A 13,730-nucleotide genomic window follows, 5' to 3' on the forward strand; every position below is an offset into this window, starting at 1 on the left:
AAAGAGCGATAAGAAGGCCTAGGCAAAGGTCCCTGGCTCTCCAAGCACTTGCCTTTAGTGGCCTACTTCCTTCAAACAGGGCCTAACTTCGAGTTCCCAGAATCTCTCCTGATAGCTGGGTGTCAAAGCCTCCAACACAGAAGCCTTTTAGAGAGACACTTCATACATCCCAACAACAGCAGAAGACAGCCGATTTTTTAATGTTTTGTCCTTTCTCCAGCATGTTTGAATCACTAAATTGTCCTGGAAGCCTGGGTCCAGGACCTTCTGTCTCTTCTTCCCATCTAGACAGGACTGCATTTGGGCTTTTTCCTAATTGGCTGAATTTTCCCTGTCTCCTGGTTCCCAACTCCTCACAAACACTAGACTGGTAGGCAGACAAAACATTCCAGACAGTTCTAGAAGCTGATGGCGGAGAGGTTCAGCAGGACCTGGGAAATGCAGCAGAATGAAATGGGAACCTAGTTGCTTCTTGCATTATTATTTTAAAGATTTAATGATGTAAATCAATTTATTGACTATTTTGTGGCTAGAACAATTTTTTTGCGTGTGTGTGTGTGTGTGTGTGTGTGTGTGTGTAAGTGTGTAAGTCAGAGGACAGTTTGTGGGAGACAGTTGTCTCTTCCACAGTGTGAGTCCTGGTGGATTGAACTCAGGTTGTCAGACTTAGTAGCAGGCATCTTTACTTACTAAGCCGTCTGGTGATCCAGCCAGACCTCCCGGTCTTAAAGCCTTTGAAAGTCAGCTTGGTGTAGTAGTGCACACCTGTAATCCCATCTCAGCACACAGGAGGCAGAGGCAGGAAAGAAAGCTGAAAGTTTGAGACCAATCCACTGTACATAGTGAATCACAGGTCAGCCAGCAGTAATAAACAAGACTAGAAGTCAACACTAACCTTGATGTGGCACACATAAACACAGGAGGGGCTTGATCCAGGCAGCGTCAGGCCCACCCTCAGGCTCTTATGAAGCCACTGACACACAGACATTTGTTTTCACAGCCTTCTGATGATGAGAACAGTGACAACAGCAGCGAGTGTGTGGTGTGCCTGTCAGATCTTCGGGACACGCTGATCCTGCCCTGTCGCCACCTGTGCCTCTGCACTTCCTGTGCTGACACGCTGCGGTACCAGGCCAACAACTGCCCCATCTGCCGGCTGCGTGAGCATACCTAGGGTTCTGATTGTGAAGATGCAGGAGATTTGGGGCTGCTCATTCCAGGCAGTTTGGGGACTGCCATTCCCTACTGTATGAAAAATGGAAACACCATGAGTTTTTCATGCAAGGCATGATGCTGATCCTTCAGGGAAAGATTAGAAGGAAGATGGAGAAGTGTTCGGAGGCAGAAGTATGGTGACACTTGAACCAGGCAGAATCTGTTGTCAAGGTTCCATAGGAACTGTTCTTGAAAACCTTAAAGTGAGTCAAAAGCAGAACATTGTGGTGGGTAGAAAGTCGGCAGGTGATGGTGTTGTTGCCAACATTGTAGACTCTAGGGAAACTCACCCAGGCTCATGGCTAGTAAAGTGTTAGAAATGGCTTCTTGGTGGAGTTCTGGCTTCTGCTCTTGATCTCACTGAAAGCATCGTGTCACATTGGTTGTCCCTGAGAGTCAGGTGTGTGTCCATATAATGTGTGAGTTAGCACTGTAGCAGTTCCTTTGGGTCATGAGACAGGCTATATATACAGAAAGGGAAAATATAGTGTCTGTTTGGGTGTTCCCAGTGACTCAACTGAGGTAAGATGGAACCACGGGTACAGTTGGCTTGGGTAGTTCATAGCCCTTTTTGCAAGGGAAGCAGACTGTTCCAGCCTGAGTTTCTGCAGGTCATATGGTACCCACATATGACAAAGGAGAGGTCCTATTCTTACATAGAGGGTCCCCAGTGAACTGAGTGGCGAAGATTTGCCATCTTTCTGTAGTAGTCCTTTAGCACTGTCCCATTGCGAACCTGTTATCACGAATATACACAGCTGCTTAGGGCCTCTGCCTGTGAGAGGTGAGGGTGCTCCTGAAGCTGAGCACCAGGCCTGGCCTCCTGGGCCACACGGTGTGTTGTGGTGGGACCCAGAGGTCAGCAGGGTTGGAGCAAATATGTGTCCTGGGCTGGGCTGCAAGTATGGAGCTCTGAGTTTTACCCACAATGCTTGTCCTTCCTTTTCTGATTGCTCTATACCCAAGTATGAGTGGTTGTAGAGAAGTGAGGCTGTTGTAGGAACCTAGATGAACGGTGTATAGGCCTTGTGTCTGTGTTCAATGCTGGAAGCACATGGGAACTGGGGGCACAGCCATTGGAGCGATGGGGTATGCTCAGGATGGTAGCTGTGTGGAGGGCTGAGGTTGGAGGAATGGGTAGACAGGGCCCTGCTGTAGGATTTGGAAGGTAGCAGAACTTCCTGCAGATGTGAATAGAAGGGCCACTGTCCTATGGCTTGCTCTGATTCCATAACACCAGGATACAGGCTGATGGCATACCTTACTTGGTCCTGATTTATGGCACATTTATCATAGACTCATGGACCTCACCTCCCTTTACTGTGTCTTCGGAATGTCACACTGTTTCCTGCTAGGCCACATTTGTGGACAGAGCTGGCACTAGGAGATGACCTTTGTCCTAATTTGTCCCTTCTGTTCCATAACCAGTATCTATCCCAGTTGTCTTTGGTAGATGTCACATGTCCTTGCTCCTGTCTTGCCCTCTGAAGAGCTCACAGGCAGAAGCCTGTAGTCTGGAGACCTCTGTGGTCTTCACTCTTTCAGCCCACTGGTATGAGTGGCAGCCAAAGCTGCTGTTACGTGTAGAGGGGACCTTAGACAGCTATTGGTCTCTCAGCTGCCCTTAGAAATCGGCCAGTTCTCCATTTGCTGAGGATTCTCTCTGCTTCTGATTTGGAAACATGCTCCCTGTTTCTTGGCACCATGAGTGGCAAAGTGTGATCGGTGTCCACAGTCTCTAGTGTCTCCCTTGCCTCTGAAGCTGCGTCCCTCCTCACATGCTATTTCTACTTTCTGTCACAGCATTCCGAGCTCTCCTGCAGATCCGGGCTGTGCGGAAGAAGCCAGGGGCCCTGTCTCCCATCTCCTTCAGCCCTGTCTTGGCCCAAAGTGTGGACCATGATGAGCACTCTGTAAGTGCCTCTCCTCTTCCTTCTTCTTGTCTACAAGGTAGGCATGGCCCCTGCAGCAGCCTGCAAGCTACTGATGAAGGACCAAGCAGTGCTGTGCTGACAGGAGCCTGCTGGGCAAGCGTGGACTTACATTGTTAGCTGTCCTTTCCACCACTGCCTTAGGCACCCTTTGGGGGCCCTGTATGTTACTGTCTATGGGCTAGCTTCAGCCTCAGCCTACTTCAGCTGCAGCCTGGAGGCGCCCTCTACAGACTGTCTAGGTACGCCTTGCTTCAGGCAGATCAGGAAGGTCTTGTCAATTAAAAGACCTAAAGAGTGAGGCATAAATAACGAGATGAGACTCACAAAAGTGCTCAGAGACATGAGTGACATGTTCTCATGTCTAGAAATGGGTGGAAGGCTGCAGGAGATGCTCAAGCAGGGGGGAGGGAGGGAGAGCTCAGTCTGGGCCAAGGCCTTGTCTTTAGCTCCCATGCGCATCTGCCAGAGGGACCAGTAGCTTTTGAAGGGCTTGCCTCCACTTCAGGAGGAAAGAGTAATAAGTTCTGTCCCTGCCTGGACATCAGGGACAAGGCCTGTGTTCCCAGAAGACCTGCTTCACTTATGTACAGCCAGCAAGCTCAGCAGATGGACTGTGCTCTCCCACAGTAGACTTCTGAAAACTGGGCCAACAGTTTTACTTTTTTTTTGTTTTTTGAGATAGGTTCTCTCTTTGTAGCCCTGGCTGTTCTGGAACTCATTGTAGGCTAGGCTGGCCTCAAACTCAGAGATCCACCTGCTCCTGCCTCCCGAGTGCTGGGATTAAAGGATATACTACCATACCTGTCTATGCCAGAGTTTAAAAGCCTAGAAGTGTTCCATGAAATGTAGATTTTTTTTGGCCTTTCTTTCAAAAACTGAGGCTTCTTTTGGGCCCCTGGGCTAGAGGTATGGCATTCTTGCTGAATGAGCCATCCCCTGCCACACACACAGGGCCCCTGCAGCAGCTCTGCTCTCTAACATACTGTGTAGGCTTTGGTTGAAGAACCATACTCTCACCAACCATGTGCTTGCTGGTTGTAGGAGAAATGGCTCTGAGGTCGGGCTGCCCCATGAAGGAGGGGTCTAAGTGTTGCAGAGGGATCCACTGGTGCTGGGCAGTGCTGGGCTTGGTGGTTGGTTTTGCCCTGGTGGTTGAAGGTCAGATGGATCCCTTTCTGTTTGTCCTCTTGTTCTGAGTGAGCCAATTGCAGAATAGATGCAGCCTCAATTTGTAATTAGCCAGAAGCCCTGCTCTGCCCTGGGAACCGGCTGCCTTTTGCAGGGTTCTGAGAACCCAAGTGGGTGCTTGTTCTCCAACACCTGCCTTGTCGAGGCCATTTCTGTGAAGTACCCAGATGAGGTCTCCAGAGAGTCATTAGGGAAAGATGAGGCTGACTGAGCAGTCACTCAGTCACCTTGGCCAAGACCTACCTCTTCTTCTGAGGAGACCCGGACCATGAGTAGGTTAGGTTGAGGATGAGGATAGATCTCATACCCTTCCTCTCTGTATGGGACCCACTTACTGCAGGGCTCCCAGAAACTGTTTATATGTGCGGGCAACCTGTGCAGAGCCCTGATGCACAATCTTTGTTGTGTTGAGTATGATCTTAAGTTGACTGTAGTTTTGGAATTCCTGGGTGTGCTTGGAGGGCAGTAAACCAGAGGCCCGCCCCATGCCATGTGGAGGTAGAAGTTTGTAAAACATGTGATTTTTATTTTGACAGTGTCCCTTTAAAAAATCAAAGTCGCACCCTGCCTCCCTGGCCAGCAGGAACACTAAAAGGGAAACAGTAAGTGTGTTGGGTCACATCGCTCCGTTTTCTGCCTCAGCCCTTAATTTTAAACCATCAAGTGTGGGAGGCGATTTTAACCCCAAGCTCATATGTTTAACACACTCTGTCAAATCTGCTCTCCCTAGTCCCGGCATCCCTGCCCAGGAAGGGAGTTTTATGGCACAAGCAAAGTTGAAGGTCTGTTGTTTGGTGTCAGTGCCTGGTGGTAGTCAGCCCCGGGCCAGCCCTTCTTTCCAGCTTTGCTCGCTGTAGCTCCTGACTGCTCTGTTTCCCTTTTGTTTCTTGCTGGCAGTGGAATGGATGTTGAAGGTGGAACTGATAACGCTGCTCCTTTTGGCACATGGCATTCCCCGCATGCTTGTCCATCCTGCATCCTGGCTGGCTGTCTCTTGACGTTTGGCTCTTTGGGCCAAGGACTCTGGTTTTCTGATATTTTCCCTGCACCCCAGACATCAGACAGAGAGAGCAAAAGTCAGGGAGTGGACAGAGACAGTTGAAAGCTAGTGTACCTGAGGGAAGAAGCTTGGGAAACAGTGAGTCTGTCCTTGGTGGAGGGTGTGGGGCAGGAGGCACTTGTTTACCTTTAAGTTGAAGGCAGGTGGGAACAGGTGAGAATTAGCTAGAGAACCAGCCTGGTACCCATCCCATATTCCAGGGGTGTTACCCATCCTGTTATTCACAGGGTAGGCATTTCCTGTGTGAGCAGTCAGGAGCTCTGCCCCTCTGCCTGGTTTGTGAGAGCCTGTGGGAGCAGCACAGCACACCACAGTTGTCTACAGAACTCCACAGCCTAGCCGCTGTTCCCTGGAAGCTGGGCATGGTCCTTTCCCCTTACCCCTGCCAAACCCATCTACTCTTAATGAGAGGCTGCAGTAGCTAACACCCACCCACATACCCACTGTCACTCTGCTTGGGGTTCCTGGAGGCCATACTTGCCGTGGTCTAGGGCAGCACTGGTTCTGCCTCTGGCATGGCTCTGCTCTGCCTGTTCCTGAGTTCTGTTTTCACTAACGCCTCACACTTTCTAGTTCTTCAGGGTGGGAACAGCAAGCTATGTAGAGCCTTGGTAACGATGGGGACAGTAACTTTTGCAGACTTTGATGATCACTGTGGACATCTGGGTGTTGGGATGTGTGCTGGAGCTGGTGGCTGAGGGAGTCTGATGCAGGATGGCTTCCATTCTGCAAGGTATCTTTTGATAAGATGGGGCTTAAGTCCTTAGAAGGTGGCATGATTGAGACACAGCCAAGCAGGTCTAGGGAGGAGAATGCCCCATTTCTGGGGCTTCATGGCTGTGGGCAAGGAGCCTGTTTGGTCCCTCCTCACTTGGCTTTGTCCCTACAGAGTTCTGACAGTGTCCCAGCTGGCTACGAGCCCATCTCCTTGCTCGAGGCACTCAATGGTCTACGGGCTGTCTCCCCGGCTATCCCATCAGCTCCCCTGTATGAGGAAATCACCTACTCAGGCATCTCAGACGGTCTTTCCCAGGCCAGTTGTCCCCTTGCTGGACTTGATCGAATCATAGAAAGTGGCCTACAGAAGGGCAAGACACAGAGCAAGTCTCCAGACAGGTGAGCCCAGTGTCCAATCTCCCTTGGTGAACTGTGTTAGCACATTGAGTGAAAGCAGGTGTATGTGAGAAAGGGAAGGAGATCTGTGTGTGCATGTAAGACTTGCAAGGTTTCTCTGTGGTTTTACAGAACTTTATGGTACATTTTGTTCCTTGATACTCCCAAGTATCAACTCCCAACTTGATACTCAGAAGGCCCATCCACAGGTTAGACTCTGCCATAGTTGGTCATAGCCAACACTGAGCAGAGCAGCACATCAGGGAAAATGCTGGCCTGAGGCTTCTCGTGCTCACAAGGCCTCAAGCCCAGCAGTTGCTTGCTGTCAGTAAATTGTCCCTACCCAGGGAGCTGATTTGAATCTTGGAATTTGTGGCAGCTGGTCACTTAAGCATATCTCACCAAAGCAGCAGCTGAGATGGGATGCTGAGGTGTGGAGCAGATGTCCCTGGGCCTTAGTTAGGATTTCTCTGACTGTGATAAAACACTGTGACCAAAAGCAGGTTAGGGAGGAAAGGGTTTATATGACTTACACTTCTACATCTATGGCGTGAACTCAGAACAGGGCAGGAACCTGGAGGGAAGAGCTGATGCAGAAGCCATGCAGGGTGCTGCTTGCTGGCTTGCTTCCCATGGCTTGTTCAGCCTGCTTTTCTTATGCACCTGCCCAGGGATGGCTCCACTGCAATGGGCTGGGCTCTCCCCCCATCAGTCATTCATTAAGAAAAATGCCGGGACAGCCATTTTGACAAACTCAGCCATAGTGACAAACTCAGGTGACTTGAGTTTGTACCAGGCTGACAATACCAGGCAGCACACCTTGCTGCCACTGCTACCTATGTTGGCTGAGCCACACGTGTGCTCCCTTTCCAGGCTTTCCGCAGCGACTCTTTCCACTGATTATGTTTGTATTGGATGACCCATGGCTTTCAGCGTGTTGTATCTACTGCTTTTACAGTAGCATGAGAACTTAGATGGGTATTTTTGCTAGGTTGTCCTTTTTCCTTACTGTTAATCTTATTTTTAGTTAGCATACAGGACAGTGGTGATCACACATCTGTGTCAGTGTTGTTCCCCGAGCTCCTCCCACACCCTAACCTGGCTCCTTCCCTCTCCCTAAATAGTCTCATTTTACACACCTTTATTACCCTATATTGTCACTGCCTTCTTTTTGGCCTCTTCTCCCCCACATAGTCCCCTTCTGCTTTCATGCCCTACATGTTAATATACTTATTAAATTTAATTTATTAAAATCTGGATTCTGCTGTACACGAGGAGTCTTAGTCTGGCTCATTTTTTTTTTTAAATATTATTTATTTAGTTTTATATGTATGAGTACACTGTAGCTGTCTTCAGACACACCAGAAGAGGGCATTGGATCCCATTACAGATGGTTGTGAGCCACCATGTGGTTGCTGGGAATTGAACTCAGGACCTCTGGAAGAACAATCAGGGCTCTTAACTGCTGAGCCATCTCTCCAGCCCTGGCTCATTTTTTTAAAACATAATCTCTAGTTCTATCAGTTTTCCTGCAAATGACATCAACTAATTTATTTATTTGGTTTGGTTTTTCAGGACAGGGTCTCTCTGTATAGTGCTGGCTGTCCTGGAAGTCATTCTGTAGACCAGGCTGGCCTTGGATGCATTCATCTCCCTGCCTCTGCCTCTCTGCCTCTCTGCCTCTCTGTGCCTCTGCCTGTGGAGTGCTGACATTAAAGGCGTACAGCACCACTTCCTGGCAATGTTACTCTTTTTGAGTCTTCTGAGATGCTCTCCTGTAACCTTGGCTGCTGGCCTAGAGCCCTGATTCCCCTGCCTCTCTCCCATGTGCCATACAACTCAGGCTGTATTTCTTCTGCAAACTGCCTTGAATTCCTTTATTGATTGGATGACTTGCTGTTTGGAGTCTAACTTTTTGAGGTTCTATGTGCCCTCAATATTGATCTCCTGTCAGAGGTAGGTTTTGTGTATCTGTGTGTTTCTGGAGGGCCATCTCCATGCCAGGCCAGGGTTCTACCCCAGAGCTCTGCTCCACCCTCAGCATCACAAGAGGCTCTGATGCCACTTTCCTCAGGCTGCCCAAGAGTTGGCCTTGCCCCCTTGAAGACTAGCATGGGGTGGCTGGCCAGTCTTACTATGCTGATGTCCTCATGGATAAAACTATAAGGTATGTCTTCTGCAAGCTGTCCAGGCCCCTGTACTCTGTGTATATGGCAGAACAACTCCAGAGACACAGTCCCCTTTGCTGTTTGCCTGGGGCTCAGTGTGTCTCCTCTTCTAGTGTCAGGCTGTTGGGCCCGTGCTGGTGTCCTTGTGGGATCAGAGGTTGTTGGGCAGGCCCGGCTTTCTGGTTGCCCAGGTCTGTGCTGAAGTACACTGCTCCCTTGGGAGCCTCTGTTGATCAGGTTCACTTTTTGAATCTTTGCAGAGATGTCATCTCTCCCCCAGAGGCCACTTACCCATCTCCAGGAGTATCTGCAGAGGCTGCTGGCCCTGTGGCTTCTGTAGAACTGCATACAGCTATCCTATAGCCCTGCTTCCTTCCTTCCTTCCTCTCCCCAGCACCCTGCGGTCGCCATCATCCCCCATCCATGAGGAGGATGAGGAGAAGGTCTCGGAGGACTCGGATGCTCCTCTCCCACCAAGTGGTGTGGAGCTGGTGCTGCGGGAGAGCAGCTCCCCTGAGGTGAGGCTTGCTTCTCTTCTCTTGAGGCCCTGGCCAGCCTTCCCCAGGCCTTGGTCACTGATCCTGGCCCCTCCCAAGCCCTCTAGGCAGTGCCACATTGATTCACAGCCACACAAGGCAGTGCCCTAACCATGCTGGAGTGCCTTGTGGTGGAGTCACTTTGAAGCTTATAGGCAAGCTCACATGTGAAGCCTGGCTTCTAGTGACATCTTTGCATCCATGTGGCATCTGCTGCCCACTGCCCTCAGCTTAGTCTCAGGGATTTAGCCCTTTTGACCTGAGGATGTTTGTACCAGAGGCCTTTCCTCTTCTGTCTTCTAGAGTTTTGGAACAGAGGAGGTGGATGAGCCATCCCTAAAGCAAGGTGAGCCACTTCTCCCAGGCCTGACCCTGAGCCCTTGGCAAGCTTTGGGTACTGGCTAGGGACATAAACCTCCTCACCCCTACCCTGCTCTTGCCTTCATTAACCTGGACAATGTGTGTGCAGAGATGGTAAGGGCGTTGTGACACTGGCCAACACAGCATGTGCTGGAAGGTCTGAGTGTGGTAGCCATTTGTTGTAATGGTTTTTAGAATTTCCTAAATTCTAAAACCTGTCTCTTCCTGATGAATTGAGGACAGCTGATATCTCCTTACCTCCCTATACTGGAAGGCTTAATGGATAGCCTAGGAGGCTTGGGTTCCCCCATTCTTTTGCTGGCAATGTTGGAGCCCCCTCAAGCCTGCCTCTGCTTAGTCCTTGCCATGTTACTGCTGGACAGCAAAGTAAAGCAAGATTCAGGGCTGGCATCTAGGAGAGGCCCAAGGCCACTTGACTCGGATATGGCTCTAACTAGCAGTGAGGCCCAAGAATGGTGATGTGTCCCGCAATCCTATATAATTGTAGCTGCTCTGTTGTATCCTACATCCTGCTGAGAAGTCCCCTCATATGAGGCCTATCTGCAGGAGGCTGAGGCCCTGGGTGTGAGTAGGGTAGCACCCTCTAAGAGCAATGTGGTCACTTCAGCCTTTCTAGCCTGGCCTTGTATTTCTATCCTCTGCCTCAGGCAGGTCCTCAGCTTCCCACCTAGGGCCTGGGCTCCTCCCACTATGCAAGCTCTTTACCTAGGCAGAAAAGTCTATAGGGATTAGGAATTCAGGTTCCAGTTGTTAAAGGACTTGTTTGTTTGTTTTGGTTTTTTTGAGACAGGGTTTCTCTGTGTAGCCCTGGCTGTCCTGGCACTCACTCTGTAGACCAGGCTGGCCTCGAACTCAGAAATCCGCCTGCCTCTGCCTCCCAAGTGCTGGGATTAAAGGCATGTGCCACCACTGCCCGGCTTCCAGTTGTTAAGGACTTGTAAGGACTTGTGTGAGGCAAACTAGGCATGGTTCTCAGGACTGCTCCAGAAGGCTGCCCTACAGCCCCCCTCCCAGCCCGTGGGGTAGTGGGGCCATTTCTTACTGCTCAGCTGTGAGGAAGGGCAAAGAACGGCTACCACTGGCTCCAACCAGACTGGTTCTGAAACAAAAGAAACAAAACTTCTTACCTTGTGCATATGCCCACTGTGGCCTCTGGAGTTTATGGAGTCAGAGTGGACCACAAGGACATCTCCTACCCGTGTGTCCTGATCTCCTCTGCCTGCTGCAGGGAGCCGTGTACCCTCTATTGATGATGTCCTGCAGGATGGCAGTCCCCAGCATCACGGTTGCAGCCAGCCAGTCCCTCCTGCTGACATCTACCTACCAGGTAACATTTATAATGTTAAATGTTAACATTTGGACAGAGCCTTCTGTCTGAGGGGACAGGAGGAAAAGGGGAATCTCTGAGACCCATTGTTCCTTTCAGAGTCTAGGTCCTTTCTGGCTCTAACCTCTACTCTGCTAATCCCCACAGCAGGGGTCAGGCCCAGCTTAATCTGCCTTCTGGCTTCCTGCTGAACCTAGGGTTCTTTCCCACCCTGGGTAAAACTTTGCCTGAGGAAGGCAGGAGAAGCTGCTTGTGAAAGGACAAAGTCCTTTCTCTGGTTTTCTGGCTGCTTCCTGCTGAGATTGCATTCTTTTGTCCTCTGTGGCCCAGGCCAGAGAGATGTTTGTCTAGGGCTGACCTCAGCTACTGTTTAGGTGTACAGCAGCACATTGCCATTCAGGCCTGGGGGCTAAGTGTAGGGTGCACAGGTTGGGCCACTGGCAGTGGGCCAGGAGCTTGCTGTTCTTTTCTGAAGGTTCCCATACAGGCTGCTTAGTTCTTCCTCTGTTCTGCTGGGATGAAGTCCTCAGTTTCACACTCAGGGCTCCAAATCTGGGTTAGAAGTGGGTCTCTCAGACTTACTGGTATTTGGGAATTTCGATAAACAGCCACAACTACAACTACAACTACAACTACAACTACAACTCCTCCTCCTCCTCCTCCTCCTCCTCCTCCTCCTCCTCCTCCTCCTCCTCCTCCTCCTCCTCCTCCTCCTCAAAGATTAGCCAGTAGCTTTATATATTTGGTAATGCTCAAATATCAAGATGCCCACACAATTGGAAGTGTTAACCAATTAACTAACCTAGATATAAGTTGTTACCCAGAACTGCTCTTGGGACATGCCTGGTCATCCATGGCTCCCACATCTCTGCTTCCTATGCTCCTCCTCTTCCTCTCATTACCCCTCCTCTTCTTCTTATTCCTCCCACCTTAGCTCTTCACAACTTGCGGAAAAAATATGCTACTACATATCACCCTTCCTAAGATACTGCCCAGGTTAGAGCTCCTGGGAGCCCCACTTCCTCTGGGTTTTGTGAGATTGGGTGCAGAGCTGCCGCCCCGGATCTGCTCAGTGCTTGGGCCTAGACCAGAAGGGCCACTACAACTTCTAAGTAGCTACTTAAGGGAGCTGGGCTGCTTCCACATAGCAGGGAAACTCCTTTGCCACTCCTTGCCGCTGAGGCCGGTCTTGCTCACTCTTCAAGGGTGGCTTGATATTGGTGGATTGTGACATCCTTTGGCAGAAAGGATGTGAAGTGACCCATAGAGGCTGTCCAGGACACAGGGGTCATCAAGTCGTCAGATGTGGGAGAGCAGCTATGAGTTGTCTTAGTAGATCACCATGGCCTATTTAAAACAAACCCATAGGTGAAGTGTGTTTAGAACCAGCACATTCCATAGGGACACAATTCTAGTATGTTCTTGGGAACACCTCAAGTATCTATTGTTATTGTTAATTTGGCTAAGCAGGGAGTCAGGAGAGGTCCCTGGGTCTCTTGAGTCCCCAGTATGAGCTTTGCTCCTGCAGATGGCCCTGAGGGCACCTACACTGTCCAGCATAGAATATTTAATCCCTGCTGTGGCCTGCAGCACATTAGGACTAGCCACAGAGACAACTGTAGGCAAAGGTCTTAGACCTTGTTTAGGTCCACTAAGTAAGTGGAGGTAGTCAGCTGTAGAAGCTATAGGAGAGGCAGGGTGTGTGCACAGCTGCAGAAGGGCTAGTCTTGGCCAGCCCTGCACAGGAACTGCTTCTGGATCTGAGCCCCACTCCGAGAACCAGTGGTTATAGAGGATTACTCCAGGACAGTAGCCTGGATTGCTATCTCTGCACATCCTGTTGGAGCACCTCTGGAAGGGGTATGTGGCAGTTGTACATACCTGTATGTGTTTCTTACTCATACAATGGCACTATCTCTTCTACTGGCTTTTGTCTGATAAGGCTGCATATCCTTTATCTTTGTAAGGAACATACATGTAGCTGGTATCTTTACTTTCTGATAGTTGCACTACTATCCTCTGGATACAGCTGAATTACTGAATCCAGGTCCCGTGCAGATGGAAAGAACAAGGCTGGGGAAAATCCATGAAACAGAGAGGACTCTGCTGGGTCCTCTCCATGGTACAGTAGTCTGGCTTCTGTAGCCACAAGAGGAACTATGCCTGTTACCATCACACATACACATGTCTCTCTCTTGGTTAGAAAGTTATCCAGAATCTATCCTGGTGGTTCTTGTTGCAGCAGGTGATGTATGGATAGTCTGTTTCTAGATAGTTCCCACCCCTGACCCTAAAGTTCATGCCTTCCTGCTAACTGAGCTCCATCTATCTCTCCCTCCTCTCTGCACAGCCCTGGGTCCTGAGTCGTGCTCTGTTGGTATAGAGGAGTAAGCTGGTACGTGACCTTTCCTCCACACTTTTGGTGGCTTGGCTGGGTGTATCTGCAGAGAAGAGCCCAATCCCCTGAGGTGTGCTTTCTGGATCCAGAGTCCAGAGCCACTGGTGGTTGCTGTACTTTTGTGTCTAAAAGGTGGCTTCCTGGCGTTCCTGGCTTTGGAGCCAGAGGGTCTCCTACCTGGACAGTTGTCCATCCAGGCTCTTCTAAAGTGATAATGTAGGGTCCCTTGAGCAGTAACCCAACTTAGCCTCTGAAGTTACTATCCCTGGTAGGATGAAGGAGTTGGAGAGTCAGGGAGCCCTAGGAACATGTGCAGCACTGTCCTGGGGCCTGCACACAGTAGTCTAACTATGGTTTTAAAAAACAAAATTCAGTACTGGGGATTGACCCTAGGTAGGCATCTGCCATTG

The 13,730-nt window shown here is 50.1% G+C and overlaps 1 protein-coding gene across 8 annotated transcripts in view; it reads left to right on the forward strand.

Moving 5' to 3' along the window:
- Mgrn1 (mahogunin ring finger 1) overlaps nt 1-13,730 on the forward strand; it is a 47,457-nt gene that overhangs the window by 30,471 nt on the left and 3,256 nt on the right. For 2 of the 8 annotated variants that reach the window (XM_034508093.2, XM_034508094.2), the window contains exons 10-17: nt 1,001-1,160; nt 3,019-3,128; nt 4,874-4,939; nt 6,287-6,513; nt 9,073-9,196; nt 9,518-9,560; nt 10,824-10,922; nt 13,273-13,317. In XM_034508093.2, coding sequence (XP_034363984.1) covers nt 1,001-1,160; nt 3,019-3,128; nt 4,874-4,939; nt 6,287-6,513; nt 9,073-9,196; nt 9,518-9,560; nt 10,824-10,922; nt 13,273-13,313 — 870 coding nt within the window. In that variant the 3' untranslated portion in view covers nt 13,314-13,317. The remainder of the gene's footprint in view (nt 1-1,000; nt 1,161-3,018; nt 3,129-4,873; nt 4,940-6,286; nt 6,514-9,072; nt 9,197-9,517; nt 9,561-10,823; nt 10,923-13,272; nt 13,318-13,730) is intronic. The other 6 variants (XM_034508089.2, XM_034508090.2, XM_034508095.2 and 3 more) reach the window with 3 other exon arrangements.

Source organism: Arvicanthis niloticus, chromosome 6, assembly GCF_011762505.2.
Source record: "Arvicanthis niloticus isolate mArvNil1 chromosome 6, mArvNil1.pat.X, whole genome shotgun sequence".
NCBI classification, from domain to species: domain Eukaryota; kingdom Metazoa; phylum Chordata; class Mammalia; order Rodentia; family Muridae; genus Arvicanthis; species Arvicanthis niloticus.